The following is a 21058-nucleotide window of genomic DNA, read 5'->3' as shown; positions in this document are numbered from 1 at the left end:
TCATCACTTTTAATATACAGAATAACGTTTACAGATGACATTTTTATAAAATGTTGGATCCTCAGAAAAGCTTGTATTTGTAAAGTACTGCAGTCTCTGAGGGGGGTGAATATATTTGATTGCAACTATTTATATAAAATAAAAACAGCTGATGAAAGAAATGCATCAAGTAGCCTACCACTGAAATTTTTGCTATTTATCTACATAAATATCTTTATCTAAATATATATATATTTTGCAATATTTAACATCTACAATATTTAGGTCAAATATAGGAGAATAATTGCTTATAAAAACATATTGTCACAATATTTTCCCCTTATCATATGACTTATTGACCATCAATGGGGAAGTATATATTTTCCACATTTTTTAGACTTTGAGAATGAATGTACTCAGATCTTTCTTGGTTCAGTTTAACTCCACATTAATTAGTGAAATCTGTTTGAATTTCCCTTAAACTCGGTTTAAATTTTTCCATATTCTGTGGTTTATGATTCAGTTCAGATGGACCATAAAAACAGTTTGATCATTATTTTAAAATGTAATTAACAACAAAACATTGCACTTTATTGTCAGGCAAGTTGCTGCACAAATGAATTGTATACTTGTTTATTTCCTAAAAAATGATTGTGAGAATTATGCTTGACTATGCAATAGTAATATTTTTTATTTATAATATAAAGCTCTGGAGAAGAGATTAATGTGTTAATCTCAATGGTATATTGAGACGTAGATGTTATGTGTTTAAGTTTGTGTATCAGATGAAACCACGCCGTTCATTCGATCCAGAGTTTATCATAAACAAATTAGATCAGAATCTCTCTATGCTGTAGTTTTTTCACCCAGCCTTTGAGCAGCCCTGACTAAGATCTGTGCTCGGATCGACTGAGGATTCAGGAAGAGCACCACACAAGACACAGGAGCAAGATCCATCTTTATTCTTGAACTGGTACCCTTTATACAGACACAGAACCATCACATGAAGCGATTCCAGGATTCAGACGACAGCATGCCATCTCAGTCTGCCACACATCTTTAGTTGGCATATTTAACATGTTCACCGTAGGAAAGATTATAGCCTGCTCGTTAGGATATAAAAGCATCTAATCACCTATGGAACATGGAAATAAACTGGAAAACCGACTGAGAAAAAAAAAAAAAAAAAAGTGCAAACAGACATAAAAAAAGAAAAAGAAAAGACACAAACAGGGTTCATGAAGGAGACCTGTGTTTCACAGCCTGTGTTCATCTAAAGATAGCAGGACAGAAGCAGAGCAGAGGTCTGAGGCTCGTGGAGCCCGATCGCTTCGGATATGGCACACACCTTTTGGTCCACAGACATTTCTCACTGGATCAGTTTTCTCTTATCTTTCTATACTGTTGCCCATTCCTCTCCCCTTATGTTAAACTGAATGATGATGATTATACTCTCATGGCAATACTGGGTTCACAGGAAGTAGTCGGGGGTCCGGCGGGTGACATGCGGCTCTCCTCTGCGCGGCGCGGGGTCGAACTGCAGGCTGAAATCACACAACAACAACAGATCAGAGACGCTCCTCTGCTGCAGCTGCATCCGCTAACATCAAGCTCCTCCACTTACAACGAGTACTTGAGCGTGTCGTCCAGCTCCATGATGGCCGCCTGGTTCCCACAGCGGTAGCAGTAGTTGGGCGCGCTGAAAATCGTCACCACGTTGCGATCATGGCACCAGTTGTACCCCTAGGAGACAAAACGGGATACTTTAGAAATCACTGATTATTTTTAGGTATCTTCTGCTCATCGAGGCTGGATTAAACAATCAAAAATACAGATAAAATTTGAAATATTATTACGGTTTAAAATAGCATGTTTCTATTTTAATACATTTTAAGATTAAATTTATTTCTGTGATCCAAAGCTGAATTTTCAGCATCATTCCTCCAGGCTTCAGCGTCACAAATGCAGATTGATTGTGAACAGCTCTGTATAATTAAACCTGTGAACCGTGCTGCATTTCAACTCTAGTTTATTTAATCAAATCATAGCCTGTAAGTGTGATTCCTGTTCTTCCGTTCCCAAATATAAAGCCTCTTAAAAGCACTTAAGATAACGTCCTTACATTTCATTAACACTCACACTGTTGAGATCTCAGCAATCTCTTAAAAAATAAATATAAAATCAGATATCATCCACTTTGTGTCCACATGTGATTTAAGAAAGAAATCGGAGAGAAATCAGACGCGTGTCCCATTCAGCAGCAGTGTTCATGTATCTATCGTCACAGGAAAGAAGATTTCACCTCCATCACGAGCTGGTGAGCTCTGGAGACCAGCGTGAGGCCGTTAGCGTGGTTGAATGTCTCGGAGATGTCCTGCCCAAAGGTGTAGCCTGCACCTCTCGGAGAAATACCCCAACCTCCGCGATCATCTGGGTCAGACCACAACAGATCACACATGGGTCCCTGAGGAAAAACACAGACATTAGTGGCCGCTTTTTAGCTTTATTTGGCCATCTGAACACAGAACAGCTGCTAAAACAGTCACTTTTATAAAGATGTCCAGTCCAGTACCTCGTGAGGAACTTCCTGTAAACGATCCAGCGCTCGGATGTGATCCAGAGTGTCTATGGACGGTGACAATCCTCCGTGAAGACAGAAGATCTACCAGAAAAAAAACAAAGATAAAACCTTAATTTGATTACTTTTACAATTATGAAAAACATTTTATGGGTCTTAAGGGTCAATTTCTTGAAATTGAGATTTATGCATCATCTGAAAGCTGAATAAATCATCTTTTCATTGATGTGTGGTTTGTTCGGAGGACAATATTTGTCTGAGATAAATTAGAAAATCTGGAATCTGAGGGATGCAAACAAATCTAAATATTGAGAAAATCATCTTTAAAGTTGTTCAGATGAAGTTCTTAGCAATGCATATTACTAATCAAACATTAAGTTTTAATATATTTACTGTAGGAAATTTACTAAATATCTTCATGGAACATCATCTTTACTTAATATTCTAATGATTTTTGGTATAAAAATTGTTTATAATTTTGACCCATACAATGGTATTGTTGGCTATTGCTACAGAATTAAGTAAAAATAAAACTGAATTTGAAGAGATATAAAACTTCATAAGGCTATAAAATGTTAAACCTTTATTATAAGACTGTTGTTTAACTGTATAGGTTTCATGATTTCAATTAGGCATGCTTTTTGATTGCCAGATATTTAGTCCAAAAAAAAGGGGTATTTTGTAAGCCCATAGTTCACTTCTACACAGTGCTCTAGAGTCAGAGATGAAATGTTCAGTTTCCCACTGTGAAAGGGTTAAATACACAGTTGAATGTAAAGACCGATCAGAGAAGATCCACCCACCTGACCATCGACCAGAGCAGTGAGGGGAAGGTAATCGAAGAGGTCTGTGAAGTATTTCCAAACGTTTGCGTTGCCATATTTCCGTAAGCATTCGTCATAAAAGCCGTACACTTGTGTGATCTGTCTGCTCTCGTGGTTCCCTCGAAGTATTGTAATGCGTTCACGGTACCTTACCTAGAGTTTGAACACATCACCGATGATCAGAAGAAATAAAACTGGCCATCTTCAGACATCACACACGTCCATTTCTGTTTACTACTGACTTTATTCAAACTGTTCTGTAAATATAGTTCACTCAAAAGCAATATCCTCATCAAGTAAACTAAAGGTTATGCATGCTAACCTTTAGAGACTGCTCAAAGTACACAGAACAATGAGATTGTCAGTGTTTTTAGTTTCATATTTCATCGGTCAATGCTCGGTTGACACTGGACTTCCTGAAATCTATATTTGGCTCTGCATCCGCACGCATCATAACTCTGTGTCTCTGGATAAGATGATAATAATACAGAGAGAGCGCGCTCAAACCTTCCCAGATCACACAAACTGCTGCAAAATCATTAGAAACTAATCATTTTTACTTCAATGTATGAGAATGTATCAGTGTTCCTCTAAATGTTTACGTAGATGCAACTGTGTTTCCTTTTTTAGATATGACATAATGACAAAAACCTGTATGATTTAGCATGATCATTTTGGTCACTAACTTCTTTCTTCATAAAACAGTGGTAAAAAAAAAAAAAGACATGAATGATGCAAAGATATTAACATTATCCTCAGAGCAACATGAGATGCTAACTAGCTCAAACAAATAGATGGTTTAAAAAGTGTTTTTACACACACAAAAACTAACGTTAGCTTCTGAAGTGACTCCGATTGACTCCACAAACCATCTCCAGCGTAAACAGTCAACACAAATGACCACCCGTCTTCTGGAATAACTAATTATGGCAATACATATACACATTTGTATTTATACAGCTGTATAAACAGTGAATAATGCACACTATCAAATAAGTAATGCACAAATCTGTGCATAAATCTCCTGTTCCAGATGTATAACGCATTATTACATATATTTTTCTTTTTTAAAAGTTATTTTGGTTCTCATGTTTGTACAAAGAGCTCCTAAAAATAAAAATAAAATAATAATAATAATAATAATAATAATAATAATAATAATAATAAGTATAAGATACTTTAAAGAATGATGGTAATAAGGCTAAACCTAGTATAATCAATGCATGGCAATGTTTTAATTCGACATAAAGGATTTTTTCTTTCAGATCGTACAAATATTGATGGGAGGGTGTGTTTTGTGCATCTGGGCGTTTCAGAGATCACAAATGCGTGCATTGTGCAGGCTATAGTCATTCGGCTTGATTAACATAAGTCTAAAAAGTTTTACTACAAATAGCATGGCAAAGCTATTAGCAAAACTATGTTAATGTGTGGTTACTTTAGTCAAACCATTTAATTTTTTTAATTTATTTATAGTAAACCCATGTTTAATTTCAATAAAAGGTACATATGTAATTAAAACATCTAATTCAGTGCAGAAATGAACAGGAGTAATCTTGGTAACACAGACGTGGCAGATTCGGACGGGATTAAAATCACCAAGCATGTCTGAAACACATTTCTCTAACGATCCCCTGTAAAACTAGTCCTGTCCGAATAGGGCTAATGGCTACAGTCAGCAAACACACGTGTACCTTGAGAGCGACGAGCAGCGTGACGGTCTCCACAGAGTAATAGCCTCGGTCCACATAGTCTCCCATGAACAGGTAGTTTGTGTCTGGTGACTTCCCTCCGATCCTGAAGAGCTCCATCAGGTCGTGAAACTGTCCGTGTACATCTCCACACACGGTGACCGGACACCGCACCTCCTGCACATTAGACTCCTTCGTCAGGATCTCTTTAGCCTGCGGAGAACAAATGATATCAATCTGGTTAAACTAAACTTGTTTTTTAAACATTTGGACTCCATCTGCTGTTTTTTCCTCTGATGTATTTGCAAAAAGGTTTAAGCAAGCTTCATTGAGTGCTATACGTGGCGTTCCCAAGGTTCTCCGGATCAGAGAGGCATTAGAGTCCTTACAGGCGCACATATATAATAAATTCAGACACCAGCTCTTAATAAAATACTCTATAAACACACGAGGCCTTATGATGACAGTAAAGCATGTCAGGTTTATGTAGTTGTGCTTTAAAAGCAGTAAGCCACATGAAGCCGTAGTTTACACTCCTTTAAGAGCATCTAGTGACGTTTAATAAGGAAGCACCAATGGTGTATAAAGTACCTGAAAGTCATACTCTAGTAAAAGTACAGATATCTTGCCAGAAAATGACTTTGGTAGAAGTTGAAGTCACCGTTTAGAATATAACTTGAGTAAAAGTCTTGAAGTATGTGATATTTATTGTACTGAAGTACGAAAAGTATTTTATCTTAAATGTACTTAAGTATTGGAAAAGAACCAAATGAGTAGCGAGATTGTGTTCAGTTTTAACTATTTGTTCAATTTTGTATCGTTGGGTAAGAATAAGAAGCACTTGTTCCAGAACTTTGTGTCCTTCATTCAAACATACGAAAACATTTCTGGGACCTGCATCTGAAACAGCATTTAGGACATGGATCCACTTAAACTGCTTAAAGTCACAGATGCATAAATAGGTTTAATGATTTGTTTTAACATAAAACGTTGAATAGTGATAATTGAAATAATTTAAAACACGGGGGGAAAAAAATAGTCGATTGTGAAATTAAAACCGTCAGTAGGTGACAGCAAGTGAATGTTAATGAGTGAGTCATTGAGATTCAACTGATTCGTTCAGAAACCAAGCATTTGACCGAGTTAATGAGTGAATCACTGAATCATTTATTCAACCGATTCGTCCAAAAAGCTGATCCATTCACTGAAGCCCCTTTCACACTGCCATTCCGGCAAATACAGGGGTAAAGTGTTCCTGTAATTGTTCCCTGGTCGCTAGATTTGGCACTTTCACACTGCCAGGGATGACCCGGTATATCTGCGTGCTTTCACACACAACCCTTGAAGATCCCGTAACGACACGTGACATCAGTGCGTGACGTGTAATGTACGAGTCGACAACGCTTGGCACGTTATACTTTCACTGAAGCAAGCAAACGATCTCAGCGTCAGCGCGGAAAGTGAGGAACTAACTGATCTCTGCTTCATTACAGTTTGCACATGTGATTTCGTCGCGAACGTTGATCTTCCTTCAAAACAGCCGGTAAAAGAGTCGCGCGATAACGTGCGTCATCACTTCGACACAGAATTAGATCTGGCTTTTGTTCACACAGCGCTCGTCCCGGGTCGAACAACGCAATGTTACTAGGTCCCCGACCCGGGTTCAATTCGGTAATCAATTCCGGGACATGGTTGCTTTCACACAGAAGGCGAACCGGCAATGTTTCGTAAATATTGCGGGTCCGACGTTCAGTGTGAAAGGGGCTTTTGTGAACACCCTACATTAACCAGAGACGCAAAAAACAAGCAATATTATGTCTAAAATGTAAGTCACTTATTGCTTTTCTTAACTTGTTTAACATTATTATTAAATGTGTTCATGCATCTGTAGAAAAACGGTACTCTTTGTGTGATACAGATTAAGTTAACTAGGCCTACATTAAATTATATAAATATAAAAAGCATATAGATGCATTTTTGCCATCTACAATTTAAAATGACTGGGATTTTGAGTTTTAATAGACGAATAAATCAATGTGCGTGATTTGGTGATATAGACTACTTGATAACGTCAGATTACACATCATTACAGCAACACTTACTTTATCGCAGATGATGAGCACACCACAGACTTGACTCGAGTGGAAATCATCCGTGGTTGTGTGAAGCACGCACTAGTTTTTGCACGAGCTAAGGTGTTTTTTATGAGTATAACTTGCAGAAGCCAAGGGTAGCCAAAATGGTTTGAAAACATGCAACAAAATATATTTTGTGTTCCACAGAAGTCAGTCAGACAGGTTTGGGATGACAAGAGGAAGAGAAAATGACGACAATTTATTATTAGCAGGATATTTCCTGCATTCTAGCTTAAAATCAATGCTTTACTGTAAACTGCATTTCTATGCGACAAAAATTCATTATTAAGTTTTCCGTCAATTCAGTTATAGCTCTTTGCCAGTTGAAATCAATACAAATGTGACTATTTAAACTGGTGGAGATGTTAAATGATTCATGATACAGTTGGGAGGCATTTATATGAATGTCTCTCTGAAGGGAAGGTACTGTATATAAAACAGTTTGGATGTAATTTAATTCCTCTAGTCTCTGTATCATGAATATTACAGTAACGTTTATAAGCGCAGCTGCTCTGTTTACAGCGGTAACCAAGGTACTGCGGCTGTTCCACGAGCGCCCCCTGCTGTCAGAGACTGACTCTGCACCCCTCCGCTGTTCTGAACATTTCACAACATTGTGAGACAGTCGCATCGTGAGTTGAGTGAGTCGTTACATCTCTAGTAAGATCTATCATTATGTGTTTCAACATTCACGGGGGGACTCGTGGCCTGGATTCTACCGAGCTTTGACCCAAGTCTAGCTTGGGCACAGCCCTAATAAAACAGGGCTTGTTTCTGAACATATGTTTGCTCATGTATCTTGACAGAGAGTGTAAAAGTGCAGACAGGAGTGAGATCTGAAGAAGGCCAGTCACTCAGGCGCCATTTTAAGAGCGGGGAGATGAGGAAGCAGCGCATTCAGACGCGACGCGCTGACAAATAAACTCTATACGCGCGTAAAAACTCTCCACAACACACAAACATTTATGTTTTTATAAGATTAAAAAATATAGTGCTACGAAATCACGGTTTACTGCTTGATTGATTAGTACTGTAACTTCCAGTTTACCGTGATTCATAAACCAAACTCGATATCCAGGATAAGTGATTTTATAAAAGATTATGTTTTATCCTGTGTTGTGTTTTCAGTTGATTAATAGCGGTCGTAGTTTCTCGTTAAGTGAGGGGAACGGCTGAAATGCCGCCATCTTGTACGTTAACGTTACCTCGGCGGCTAACGCGGAGAAATCAAATAAACACTACAAACTCGATGCTGTTGTTGTGTTTCACACACATACCTTCTCACAGAGGCTCTTGACTTGGTTTTCCGAGAGCTGTTTGCATTCATTGAGCTGTTCAATCCACTGATCGAGCTCTTTCGAAAACGCCTTCTCGTCCATGTCTGTTTTTTCACTCGGTTCCGCACGGACTTCAGCTCAGCTTTCCACGAATATCCACCTTCTGTCGACCGATTACTTTGAGTCGTCACGTTACATGTGGGCTGGGGATGCTGAAGTGATTAAATAAGGGAATCCCGGGAGGAAACGAGAAGCCAGCCGTCGGCCTTCAGAGTCCCACCCTGAGCCACAGTTGTTTTCAGTTCAGCCTTCCTCACATCAGACAGTGAGAGCCGGCTCGTCTCTGATTGGACAGTCGCAGCGGATACTCCGCTCTGATTGGCCGCCAGGGGCTTTTTTAGCTTTCCGATTGGTTCTAGAATACGTCGTTGGGCGTTTTCCTTCACTGCGATAGGATCTCATTAATACGTCAATGGATAAATTAATGTTTATGTTAAATTTAGAGATTATTTTTTCAGTCTATTGATTAAACAAAAAGAATTACGTACTGTTAGATTTCTTGTATAGTTTCTCCACTGTTTCTCCTTGATTTTGTCCTTGGGAAGATAATTTACATAATGTAACTATTGTTTCGTTGTTTGTATATATGTGTTTTTTTTTATTTTTATTATTATAGGCCATTATATATTTTTGTAGTTTATTTTATTTTTTGCAACATTTATGGGTATAATTCTCACCCATCTAATAAAAATTGACCCCCCCCCCCTCTCTCTCTATATATTTATTATTATGTTAAGTAAATATTTTTTTTCTTGTAAAAATAATACAAAACTTAAGATTTAAACGAAGTTATATTTGTGAAAACAGAATCTACCTATGAAGAGTATGCGGTGTACAGGTGGTGCTCATATAATTAGAATACCATCAAAAAGTTGATTTATTTCACTAATTCCATTCAAAAAGTGAAGCTTGTATATTATATTCATTCATTACACGGAGACTTATATCTTTCAAATATTTATTTCTTTTAATTTTAATGTTTATAACTGACAACTAAGGAAAATCACAAATTCAGTATCTCAGAAAATTAGAATATTGTGAAAAGGTTCAATATTGAAGACACCTGGTGCCACACTCTAATCAGCTAATTAACTCAAAACACCTGCAAAAGCCTTTAAATGGTCTCTCAGTCTAGTTCTGTAGGCTACACAGTCATTGGGAAGACTGCTGACTTGACAGTTGTCCAAAAGACGACCACTGACACCTTGCACAAGGAGGGCAAGACATAAAAGGGCATTGCAAAAGAGGCTGCCTGTTCACAGAGCCCTGTGTCCAAGCACATTAATAGAGAGGCGAAGGAAAGGAAAAGATGTGGTAGAAAAAAGTGTACAATCAATAGGGATAACAGCACCCTGGAGAGGATTGTGAAACAAAACCCATTCAAAAATTCACAAAGAGTGGACTGCAGCTGGAGTCAGTGCTTCAAGAACCACTACACACAGACGAATGCAAGACAGTTTCAGCTTCACATTCCTTTTGTCAAGCCACTCTTGAACAACAGACAGCATCAGAAGCGTCTTGCTTCAAAAAGGACTGGACTGCTGCTGAGTGATCCACAGTTATTTCTCTAATGAAAGTAAATCTTGCATTTCCTTTGGATATCAGGGTCCCAGAGTCTGGAGGAAGAGAGGAGAGGCACACAATCCACGTTGCTTGAGGTCCAGTGTAAAGTTTCCACAGTCAGTGATGGTTTGGGGTGCCATGTCATCTGCTGGTGTTGCTCCACTGTGTTTTCTGAGGTCCAAGGTCAACACAGCCGTATACCAGGAAGTTTTAGAGCACTTCATGCTTCCTGCTGCTGACCAACTTTATGGAGATGCAGATTTCATTTCCCAACAGGACTCTGCACCTGCACAGTGCCAAAGCTTCCAGTACCTGGTTTAAGGACCATGGTATCCCTGTTCTTAATTGGCCAGCAAATTCGCCAGACCTTAACCCCATAGAAAATCTGTGGGGTATTGTGAAGAGGAAGATGTGATATGTCAGACCCAAGAATGCAGAAGAGCTGAAGGCCACTATCCGAGCAACCTGGGCTCTCATAACACCTGAGCAGTGCCACAGACTGATTGACTCCATGCCACGCCGCATTGCTGCAGTAATTCAGCCAAAAGGAGCCACAACTAAGTATTGAGTGCTGCACATGCTCATACTTTTCAGTTGGCCAAGATTTCTAAAAATCCTTTCTTTTTATTGGTCTTAAGTAATATTCTAATTTTCTGAGATACTGAATTTGGGATTTTCCTTAGTTGTCAGTTATAATCATCCAAATTAAAAGAAATAAACATTTGAAATATATCAGTCTGTGTGTAATGAATGAATATAGCATACAACTTAAGGTTTTTGAATGGAATTAGTGAAATAAATCAACTTTCGGATGAAATTCTAATTATATGACCAGCACCTGTATTATAAAACAGGCGTTGGGATCGGGGTTGCCAGATCTTCACAACAAACCCCGCAGAATTTTTACTCAAAACTAGCCCAGTCGCTTTTCGGGAGGACGTGGAGGGTTAAAATGCGTTTCAGGGGGGTACATATCAAGTTATTGGGGTAGCTTCAACCTGCGGACATGAAAAACAACCGCGGCAAAAGTGTTTAAGTCATAGACAGTAAAGGAAAGGTTTAAGTAGCCCAACCTGGCAAGTTAATTGAGATCCGCTTCGTAAACAACAGCATCTGGCAGTTGCCAGGGCGATGGCGTCACGGATGACGTCACCGGCGCGGCGCATCGCCCCGCTCCTCGTGAACTCGACGCTATTCTGCGCGTCTGATGACAGCTCGCTGTATTAAAGCATGTCTACACCGGCGAGACGACGCCTCATGAGAGACTTCAAGAGGTAGGGGTCAGCACATGAATTTGATGTGATGATGTGTTTACACTCCGGACTAGCCTTTAGCAGCGCTAGTCGGGCCCGCGCCAGCACGAGCGCGTTCGCGATGTTTACCCCAGAGTACCACAGTAAAGTACCACAGTAACTTACTTCTGGTTAGGGACGACAGCTTTGTGCTCATCGCTTGTTTAGCACTCTTAAGGGCCACATATGTTGTGAACACACAACCAAAAACAGCTCACAGTAACGTTGAATGATTAGTTAAATATCTCGGCGTTTGGACTTCGCTATAACTGTTTATTTTTATATTAAATAGACCCACTTTATATTAGTTATATTATAAGTGTCTTTAAAGAACGTTACTTTAAATTCATCATTTGATACAGTGCACTTCATTGAGGTCATATTTAAACTGTAATTATTACTGTTTTTAAGAATTCATGCATCTATAATTGCACTGTTTGACCCTGACGTCACTTCCTCCTTAAAACTAAACCTTGAAATGCTTTTTGCGTAGTTGATTAAACTTATTTTATGGAGTGAGGTTTATTTTGTGGCTTGCATCAATGAACTGAAGAAACAGTTAAATTTTACCGGAAAGGAGTGGTTTTGATGCACAAGATGGTTTTATTGTCTTTCAAAACATTTTTTTTTTTAAAAATTTAAACTCATTAAAATTATTGTGAATAATAGTGAAAAATCACTTAAAAATGTTGTTCCCTTATTATCCATTTTAGAAGTCATTTTGACATCCTCCTGAGAAACAAAAAAGTTTTGTGATTTTATTTTTTATATATCATTACTTTGGTCGGAACATAATAAACTAATGAAGAAAATGTTTGTTTGTTTTTTAAATAAAATATTAAAAAAATGTTTTATTAATATTTTATTCTGTGTCATTTGTAGAGGATGTCAGTTATTTAAAATAAATAAACGAATAAAAAATAGACAAGAAAAGCATGTATAGGCAAAAACAATTATTTATTTTTCATTCATCAGTCAGTTTATATTTCAGGCTGTTTTTAGCCAAACTTTGCACAAAGATGATTCTCAGCTATGATATGAAAGATATAACACAATGATTAGATATACTACTGTACTTTATAGAACATACGTCTAAAATATTAATAAAGTGATATACAGTGTATCTAAACACTGCATCTAATTTGCATATTAATGTGTTGTCGGGCCAAACCATAATGCAAAAAAAAAAAAAAGAGTGAAACAATGGGAATTTCCCCAAGAGTGCTTGAGGAGGATAAATCTTCCACATATAAGCCATAAGCTTGTTGATATCCGTTTGCAGACTTCAGGAAGATCCTCCGACTGGAGTGAGCGGCGCTCCGTCAGAAAACAACATCCTGCTGTGGAACGCCGTGATCTTTGGGTGAGTGACTAGACCATGACGAGGTGTGGATCTGTTACACGTGTGTGTGTGTGTGTGTGTGTGTGCTTGAAGAACTTCAGCATTGTTCCTGTGTTTTCTTTCAGGCCTGGAGGAACTCCTTTTGAAGACGGTGAGACACTCCTTGAATCCTCCAAATAAACACTAGTTATTAACCACCAACTCAGCATTAGGTTTAGATTTTCGAGCGGCTTTTATAAGCTCCAGCTCCAGCATGCCTGATGTATTTACTCCTAATGTGTCCTTTATACAGCTGCAGCTAACAACTCTATTAATGATCTGATTGAAGAATTAGTTTATGGACCAATTTCGACTAGTAACTAGTTGCTTATTAGCATGCACGTTACTAGCAGATTATCTGTTTATTAGTACTTATAAAGCACTTACCGTATTAATGTCTCATTCTGCATGAGTGTGTTTTAGATCTCATAATTCGACCCCATACCTAAACTAACAACTACTTTACTTACAATTAATAAACAGGTTATAAGGAGTTTATTGAGGCAAACGTCATAGTTATTAGTGAGAATTGGATCTTAAAATAAAGTGTGACCAAAATGATTGCCGTTGTATGTATTATTTTATACATGCTATTCCATGTTTTATATATATATATATATATATATATATATACACACACAAACTTCTAAAATGTAGATCAAGTGAAAATGTAATCATTTTTGGCACCAAATGTGCTGCACAACAGATGTTTCCTGTTAAATTTAAAACATGGATGTCAATTAAATGATTATTCCTTAAATTAAGTTTATAAATTCACTTTACACACAAATATTAATTTGCATTTCTTTACATTTAATTAATAACATTATTATGATTTTATGAAGAAAAAAAAAATCCAATCAAAAAGATTTGTAATGTTTTTATAAGAAGTCTCTTCTGCTCATCAAAGCTGCATTACAAATACAGAAAAATACATTAATATTTTGAAATATTATTACAATTTAAAATAACAGTTTTCTATTCAAATATACTTTAAAGTATAATTTATTTCTGTGATCAAAGCTGTGATTCTCAGTGTCTTCAGTGTCACATGATCTTCAGAAATCATTAATATACTGATTTATCATCAATGCTAGAAACTATTGTGCTGCTTCATATTTGTTTTATAACATGTGATACTCAGGATAGGCTTCTTTGAGTACAGAAGCATTTAGCATTTAATTATTTTCATTTTGCACAAAGGTTCAATCTTCACAGACAGGTGTGTGTTTGCATCAAACTGGCAGTAAACTATGATTACAGCGATCAGTCGTTGCTGATGATTTTTATAGTTGTATTGTATTATTATTGTATTCATCTGAATTCTGTCTCTCTGCAGGAACATTTAAGCTGGTCATTGAGTTTTCAGAAGAATATCCCAACAAGCCTCCGACGGTTCGCTTCATCTCCAAAATGTTTCACCCGAACGGTGAGCTGCAAACAGATGTGTTCTGCAATAAAGATAGCGGATCGGCGCCGGCGGTGTTTCTGATGAATGATGTTGTGTTTGTCAGTGTATGCAGATGGCAGCATATGTTTAGACATTCTTCAGAATCGCTGGAGTCCCACGTACGACGTCTCCTCCATTCTGACATCCATCCAGGTGCATCATGGGTTTGTTCTTGTTACAACACAAGTGCATTTCATTATTATTCGATTACAAAGTGTAGTCCATTACTGACTTTAGATTACATGATGAAAACTGTAGTTAGTAATGCATTCCGACTACTTTTTATCTTATCTTGTTTTAATCACACTTTAAATTAAAAGCGAAAACTGAAAGAAAATATATAAAACATTTCAGTGGGTTTATGAGTTGATAAACACTAACAAATCTTAAAAATGAATAATATAAATCATTAAATCACTTAAAAATATAAATATTTGTTTAACTGCATGTCAGTGTGACCATTAACTGGCCAAAAGTAACCAAAAAGTAACTGTAATCTGATTATGTAATCTAGATAATAATATTTTAGATTAAAATACACACAATATTTCTGGAATGAATGAATTTTTGGTAGTTATGATTGGGAATGATGTTGGTGATCGACATAAGCTGATATACAATAATACAATATATCATGCAAAATATTGTTATATTAAATTATTGATATATTATAATATATAAAAAGCCTCTCCTTGAACTGTCACCTTATCGTGGTGGAGAGGTTTGAGTACCCGAATGATCCTGGGAGCTATGTTGTCTGGGGCTATATGCTCCTGGTAGGGTCTCCCAAGGCAAACAGGTCCTTGGTGACGGGCCAGACTAAGAACATTTCATAAAACCCCTTATGGCAAAATTAAAATCAAGGACCGTGACGTCGCCCGGCATGGCGCAGCCGGGGCCCCACCCTGGAGCCAGGCCCGGGGTTGGGGCTCGTATGCGAGCGCCTGGTGGCCGGGCCTTCCCCCATGAGGTCCGGCCGGGCTTAGCCCGAAGGAGTGACGTGGGGCCGCCCTCCTGTGGGCTCACCACCTGCAGGAGGGAGCGTAAGGGGCCGGTGCATAGAGGATCGGGCGACAGTCGAAGGCGAGACCCCCGACGACCCGATCTCTGGACACGGAATCTGGCTTTAGGGACGTGGAATGTCACCTCGTTGGCGGGGAAGGAGCCTGAGCTTGTGCGGGAGGTCGAGAGGTACCGACTAGAGATAGTCGGGCTCACCTCAAAGCACAGCTTGGGTTCTGGAACCACACTTCTTGAGAGAGGCTGGACTCTCTACCACTCTGGAGTTGCCCATGGTGAGAGTCGGAGGGCTGGAGTGGGTTTGCTAATAGCCCCCCAGCTCAGCCGCCATGTGTTGGAGTTTACCCCGGTGAACGAGAGGGTCGCTTCCCTGCGCCTTCGAGTCGGGGATAGGTCTCTCACTGTCGTTTGTGCCTACGGGCCGAACGGCAGTGCGGACTACCCGGCCTTCTTGGAGTCTCTGGGAGGGGTGCTGGAAAGTGCTCCGACTGGAGACTCCGTCGTTCTACTGGGGGACTTCAACGCTCACGTGGGCAGTGACAGTGACACCTGGAGGGGCGTGATTGGGAGGAACGGCCCCCCTGACCTGAATCCGAGCGGTGTTCTGTTATTGGATTTCTGTGCTAACCACGGTTTGTCCATAACGAACACCATGTTCAAGCATAAGGGTGTCCACCAGTGCACGTGGCACCAGGACACCCTTGGCCGGAGGTCGATGATCGACTTTGTGGTCGTGTCATCAGACCTTCGGCCATATGTCTTGGACACTCGGGTGAAGAGAGGGGCGGAGCTGTCAACTGATCACCACCTGGTGGTGAGTTGGATCCGATGGCGGGGGAGGAAGCTGGACAGACTCGGCAGACCCAAACGTACTGTGAGGGTCTGTTGGGAACGTTTGGCCGAGCCCCCTGTCAGAGAGATCTTCAACTCCCACCTCCGGCAGAGCTTCGACCGGATCCCGAGGGAGTCTGGAGATATTGAGTCCGAGTGGACCATGTTCTCCACCTCCATTGTCGCTGCGGCTGCTCGGAGCTGTGGCCGTAAGGTCTCCGGTGCCTGTCGAGGCGGCAATCCCCGAACCCGGTGGTGGACACCGGAAGTAAGGGATGCTGTCAAGCTGAAGAAGGAGTCCTATCGGGCCTGGATGGCTTGTGGGACTCCGGAGGCAGCTGACAGGTACCGGCAGGCCAAGCGGACTGCAGCCCGGGTAGTCGTGGAGGCAAAAACTCGGGCCTGGGAGGAGTTCGGTGAGGCCATGGAGAAGGACTATCGGTTGGCCTCGAAGAGATTCTGGCAAACTGTTCGACGCCTCAGGAGGGGGAAGCAGTGCCCTACCAACACTGTTTACAGTAGAGATGGGCACCTGTTGACCTCAACTGGGGATATCGTCGGGCGGTGGAAGGAATACTTTGAGGATCTCCTCAATCCCACCGACTTGTGTTCCGTTGAGGAAGCAGTGGCTGGGGACTCGGGGGGGCACTCGTCCATCACCCGGGCTGAAGTCATCGAGGTAGTTAAAAAGCTCCTCGGTGGCAAGGCACCGGGGGTGGACGAGATCCGCCCCGAGTACCTAAAGTCTCTGGATGTTGTGGGGCTGTCTTGGCTGGCACGCCTCTGCAACATCGCATGGCGGTTGGGGACAGTACCTCTGGACTGGCAGACCGGGGTGGTGGTCCCTCTTTTCAAGAAGGGGGACCGGAGAGTGTGTTCCAACTATAGGGGGATCACACTTCTCAGCCTCCCTGGAAAAGTCTATGCCAGGGTTCTGGAGAGAAGAATTCGGCCGATAGTGGAACCTCGGATCCAGGAGGAACAGTGTGGTTTTCGTCCCGGTCGTGGAACACTGGACCAGCTCTATACCCTTTCCAGGGTGCTGGAGGGTTCATGGGAGTTTGCCCAACCAGTCCACATGTGTTTTGTGGACTTGGAGAAGGCATTCGACCGTGTTCCTCGCGACATCCTGTGGAGGGTGCTCCGGGAGTATGGGGTCGGCGGCTCCCTACTTAGGGCTGTTCGGTCCCTGTACGACCGGAGCAAGAGCTTGGTTCGCATTGCCGGCAGTAAGTCAGACCTGTTCCCGGTGCATGTTGGACTCCGGCAGGGCTCCCCTTTGTCACCGGTTCTGTTCATAATTTTTATGGACAGAATTTCTAGGCGCAGCCAAGGGCCGGAGAGTGTCCGGTTTGGGGACCATACGATTTCGTCGCTGCTTTTTGCGGATGATGTTGTCGTGTTGGCATCCTCAGACCAGGACCTTCAGTGTGCATTGGGACGGTTTGCAGCCGAGTGTGAATCGGCTGGGATGAGAATCAGCACCTCCAAGTCCGAGGCCATGGTTCTCAGTCGGAAAAGGGTGGATTGCCCACTTCAGGTTGGTGGAGAGTTCCTGCCTCAAGTGGAGGAGTTCAGGTATCTTGGAGTCATGTTCACGAGTGAGGGAAGGATGGAACGTGAGATTGACAGACGGATCGGTGCAGCTTCTGTAGTAATGCGGTCGCTGTACCGGTCTGTCGTGGTGAAGAAGGAGCTGAGCTGTAAGGCAAAGCTCTCGATTTACCGGTCAATCTACGTTCCTACTCTCACCTATGGTCATGAGCTGTGGGTCAGGACCGAAAGGACAAGATCCCGGATACAGGCGGCCGAAATGAGCTTTCTCCGTCGGGTGGCTGGGCGCTCCCTTAGAGATAGGGTGAGAAGCTCGGTCACTCGGGAGGAGCTCAGAGTAGAGCCGTTGCTCCTCCACATCGAGAGGAGCCAGCTGAGGTGGCTCGGGCATCTATTTCGGATGCCTCCTGGACGCCTTCCCAGGGAGGTGTTCCAGGCACGTCTCACCGGGAGGAGGCCCCGGGGAAGACCTAGGACACGCTGGAGGGACTATGTCTCCCGGCTGGCCTGGGAACGCCTCGGGGTCCCCCCGGAAGAGCTGGAGGAAGTGGCTAGGGAGAGGGAAGTCTGGGCGTCTCTGCTTAGGCTGTTGCCCCCGCGACCCGGCCCCGGATAAGCGGAAGATGATGGATGGATGGATGGAATAATATATAAAATATTATTTATTATTCAGGGCCCGGTTCCCCAAAACGTTATTGCTAAGTAGTTCTTAACCCATTCCTTAACCTCTCTCTTAACCTTATGGCACGATTCCCGAAACGTTCTTACGCTAAGTTTATCTTCTGTAAGTCATACTTTCGTAAGGTTGGTCTGGACCATTCGTAAGCTCTCTCTTAGCGTTGTTTGAGCTCAAGATGCTAGTCTTTAGAAATCAGCAAGTCAAACTATGGTATGTTGACAATGTTGCGGCTCAACAATGATTTTATGTTATTGAGATTTTAAGACTAATAATAAAATATGTTCGCAATGGATACAGGCCTATTTATGAAGTTGACTTTATGTGGTATCAGAACTAATATGGTGGTAATTAGCATAGGCTAACTGTAACTGCAGCTGCTTGCCAATCAATTCTGACTGCAAAGTACCTTACCATTAATATAAAAGTGTATTATATAATTTTTATAAGTCGTTAAACCCATGTCAAGAAGCAGCACAAGTGGCACAACGGGATAAGGAGGGTGGATGATTAGCGAGGGATCCCTGGTTCCTCTAACCGTCACAACATATCGTGTGAACATATTACTGACCATTTGATAATGTATAGTCTATATTCTACTGATAACTTAAAAATATGTTAAAATAAATGTTACTGTAATAATTTGAGGAATATTTCATTTGCATAGAATGTGTTGTCTTTCTTAACACTGTATTGCACCTTCGCGTGAAGTGGAAAATCGATTCCTGAGCAACCGATGCCAACTAATTCAGCACCTTTACTTTGGACAGCGCCTTTGTAACGTCGGACGTAACAGAGTGAGAGAGAGAGAGAAATTAAATAAATGAATTTATACAAAAGGCCGAAACCGTTTTTCCCCATCTAGAAATTAAAATATTATGAATAACCATATCAAATGCTGAACTGAGATCTAAAAGTACAAAAGCGACATCATTCCTGTAATCAGTAGACAGCGTAATATCGTTTACCTTTCAATAACGCAGATTCAGTTCTATGCAACTTTCTATCACCTGACTGAAAAGTTTTGAATACTGAGTTTGAACTCAGAAAAGACTGTAGTTGAGTGAGTACTATCTTTTCTAAAGTTTTGGAAATCAACGGGAGATTTTATTATTGATAATGTTAGATAATGCATTAACTAACGTTTACTAATGAGACTTTATTGTAAAGTATTACTAATGGTTCTTTAGAATTATTTTGCGCTCGAATCAGTTTGAAACACTTGTTTACTTTGAACAATTCAACACAATAAAACAATACACAAAAAGCTTATAGAGTTGTTTTGGTTACTTATTTCAATATTGTGATAAAAGCTTCAGCGATTATCGCAAAAATAAAATACCTAGCTGGTCAAAAGATTTATCTATAAATGCATGAATAAATAATATTAATATTTCATGTTTACGACTATTTTTTTTGGACAAACAGAAGTGAACATTATGAATCTTGAAGCACTGAACTCTTGGGATTTGTGGGTGAAATATGAGCTGCATTTATGATTGTTGAAGGATATGTTGTGTTTGTTTCCAGTCTCTGTTAGACGAGCCCAATCCCAACAGCCCAGCCAACAGTCAAGCGGCTCAGCTCTATCAGGAGAACAAACGTGAATATGAGAAGAGAGTGTCTGCCATCGTGGAGCAGAGCTGGCTCGACTCATAACAACTGCACACCATTCATAGGATTATTCACTTCTACACTAATGCATTTCACAAAGATCAACAATATTTGTGTGCTTATTATTTACTTTTCACTGCATGATAAGCAAAATCTGAATCGTGCTGTTGTCGGATTGATGCAGTTGAATGCAAATCAATAGCAAAGATGTTGTGCAGTGCAGTCCATCTCAAAGTGCTTTAGTAAAACATTATTAATATATTTGAAAACTGATGCACCTAAAGATCGACTGTAGGCCTGTCATGATAACAACTGTTTGCTTGTTGTTCAATATATTGCCCCAGAACAAAGTGCGATAAATTATATTATTGACCTTTTTATGCCACTAAATTTAATCATAATGCATAATTATTATCTTGCATAATAATGCAATAAAGATCATGCAAATTAAGTATCATCATTTTAGATACCTTAAAAATCTTCACATTTCTGATAAAAAAGTGCAACATGACACGTAGAAAGAAATGCACAAAAAACTTGTATGGAGATTTTTCCATCTACAAAAAAATTTGAACCAAGTATACCACATTATGCACAAGAAGCTGGAAAAGACACAGGTGCAAATGAAATGCAAAAAACCATGGGGACATTGTTTATGTAAATATAATGGGTGATATATTGCGTCCCCAAAAATTATTGAGGTCATGCACACAGCGATATATTGATTATTGAGACGTGCGAGTAATGCCTGGATGACAGTGTTGAGCGGATGTTTTAGTTTTTGTGAATTTATCATAAGACTATTTCTACTTCGAATATGCTGTATAAGAAAAAATAAACAAAACATTTTTCAGACTCGGAGTCGATCATCTTTTTGGAAGTTTTTGGCAGAAAGAAACAGCCTGGAGCATGCTTTTCCAGTGCATAGACCGCCTAGCTTTACTGAAGCCCATCTTCCCGGCAGTGAAGCTCCAAAAAGGACAGATAAAGATGAAATTATGCTTTGTGTGATGAACTGACAGACTTTTATATTTGCAAACCTGCTTGTTGATGAATTTGTACAAATCATTTTGGAAGCCCTTCTTGATTATGAGATGAGAAATAAGAGTTATTGCATCTTTTGATCACACAGC

At 40.4% G+C, this 21058-nt stretch overlaps 2 protein-coding genes across 5 annotated transcripts; one reads left to right on the top strand and one right to left on the bottom strand.

Annotated features, from left to right (window-relative positions):
* Positions 1 to 920: 920 nt before the first annotated feature.
* LOC113063833 (serine/threonine-protein phosphatase 2A catalytic subunit alpha isoform) lies at positions 921 to 8813 on the bottom strand. Its single transcript, XM_026234194.1, has 7 exons — positions 8485 to 8813; positions 5076 to 5285; positions 3361 to 3534; positions 2552 to 2641; positions 2282 to 2443; positions 1604 to 1722; positions 921 to 1523 (listed from the first exon to the last, which is right to left on the bottom strand). The coding sequence occupies exons 1-7, from the start codon at positions 8584 to 8586 to the stop codon at positions 1451 to 1453; spliced, it is 930 nt and encodes a 309-aa protein (XP_026089979.1). The 5' UTR covers positions 8587 to 8813; the 3' UTR covers positions 921 to 1450.
* Positions 8814 to 11125: 2312 nt separating this feature from the next.
* LOC113063832 (ubiquitin-conjugating enzyme E2 B-like) lies at positions 11126 to 20786 on the top strand. 4 transcript variants are annotated; one of them, XM_026234193.1, is made up of 6 exons: positions 11126 to 11381; positions 12682 to 12762; positions 12867 to 12892; positions 14120 to 14209; positions 14304 to 14394; positions 19842 to 20786. In XM_026234193.1, exons 1-6 carry the CDS (start codon positions 11338 to 11340, stop codon positions 19849 to 19851), a joined length of 342 nt encoding a protein of 113 aa, XP_026089978.1. In that variant the 5' UTR covers positions 11126 to 11337; the 3' UTR covers positions 19852 to 20786. The 4 variants fall into 4 exon arrangements, with proteins under 4 accessions (XP_026089978.1, XP_026089977.1, XP_026089976.1 ...); XM_026234192.1 differs by having other exon boundaries at positions 11217 to 11381; positions 14295 to 14394; XM_026234191.1 differs by having other exon boundaries at positions 11221 to 11381; positions 14304 to 14383.
* Positions 20787 to 21058: the final 272 nt, after the last annotated feature.

Source organism: Carassius auratus, chromosome 46 (assembly GCF_003368295.1).
Source record: "Carassius auratus strain Wakin chromosome 46, ASM336829v1, whole genome shotgun sequence".
Taxonomy (NCBI): Eukaryota; Metazoa; Chordata; class Actinopteri; order Cypriniformes; family Cyprinidae; genus Carassius; species Carassius auratus.
The sequence above is the reverse complement of the archived record's forward strand: the minus strand, read 5'-3'. Positions and strand labels throughout refer to the sequence as shown.

What these genes read in the sequence shown, in the direction of transcription:
- LOC113063833 (XM_026234194.1), bottom strand. Translation starts at nt 8,586, where the DNA reads ATGGACGAGAAGGCGTTTTCGAAAGAGCTCGATCAGTGGATTGAACAG. An exon ending in CTCACCAGCTCGTGATGGAG is followed by an intron (nt 1,723 to 2,281) that starts GTGAAATCTTCT and finishes TTTGTCTCCTAG; the next exon opens with GGGTACAACTGGTGCCATGA. An exon ending in GACACGCTCAAGTACTCGTT is followed by an intron (nt 1,524 to 1,603) that starts GTAAGTGGAGGA and finishes GTGTGATTTCAG; the next exon opens with CCTGCAGTTCGACCCCGCGC.
- LOC113063832 (XM_026234190.1), top strand. Translation starts at nt 11,338, where the DNA reads ATGTCTACACCGGCGAGACGACGCCTCATGAGAGACTTCAAGAG. An exon ending in CAAAATGTTTCACCCGAACG is followed by an intron (nt 14,210 to 14,294) that starts GTGAGCTGCAAA and finishes TGTGTTTGTCAG; the next exon opens with TGTATGCAGATGGCAGCATA. An exon ending in CCATTCTGACATCCATCCAG is followed by an intron (nt 14,384 to 19,841) that starts GTGCATCATGGG and finishes GTTTGTTTCCAG; the next exon opens with TCTCTGTTAGACGAGCCCAA.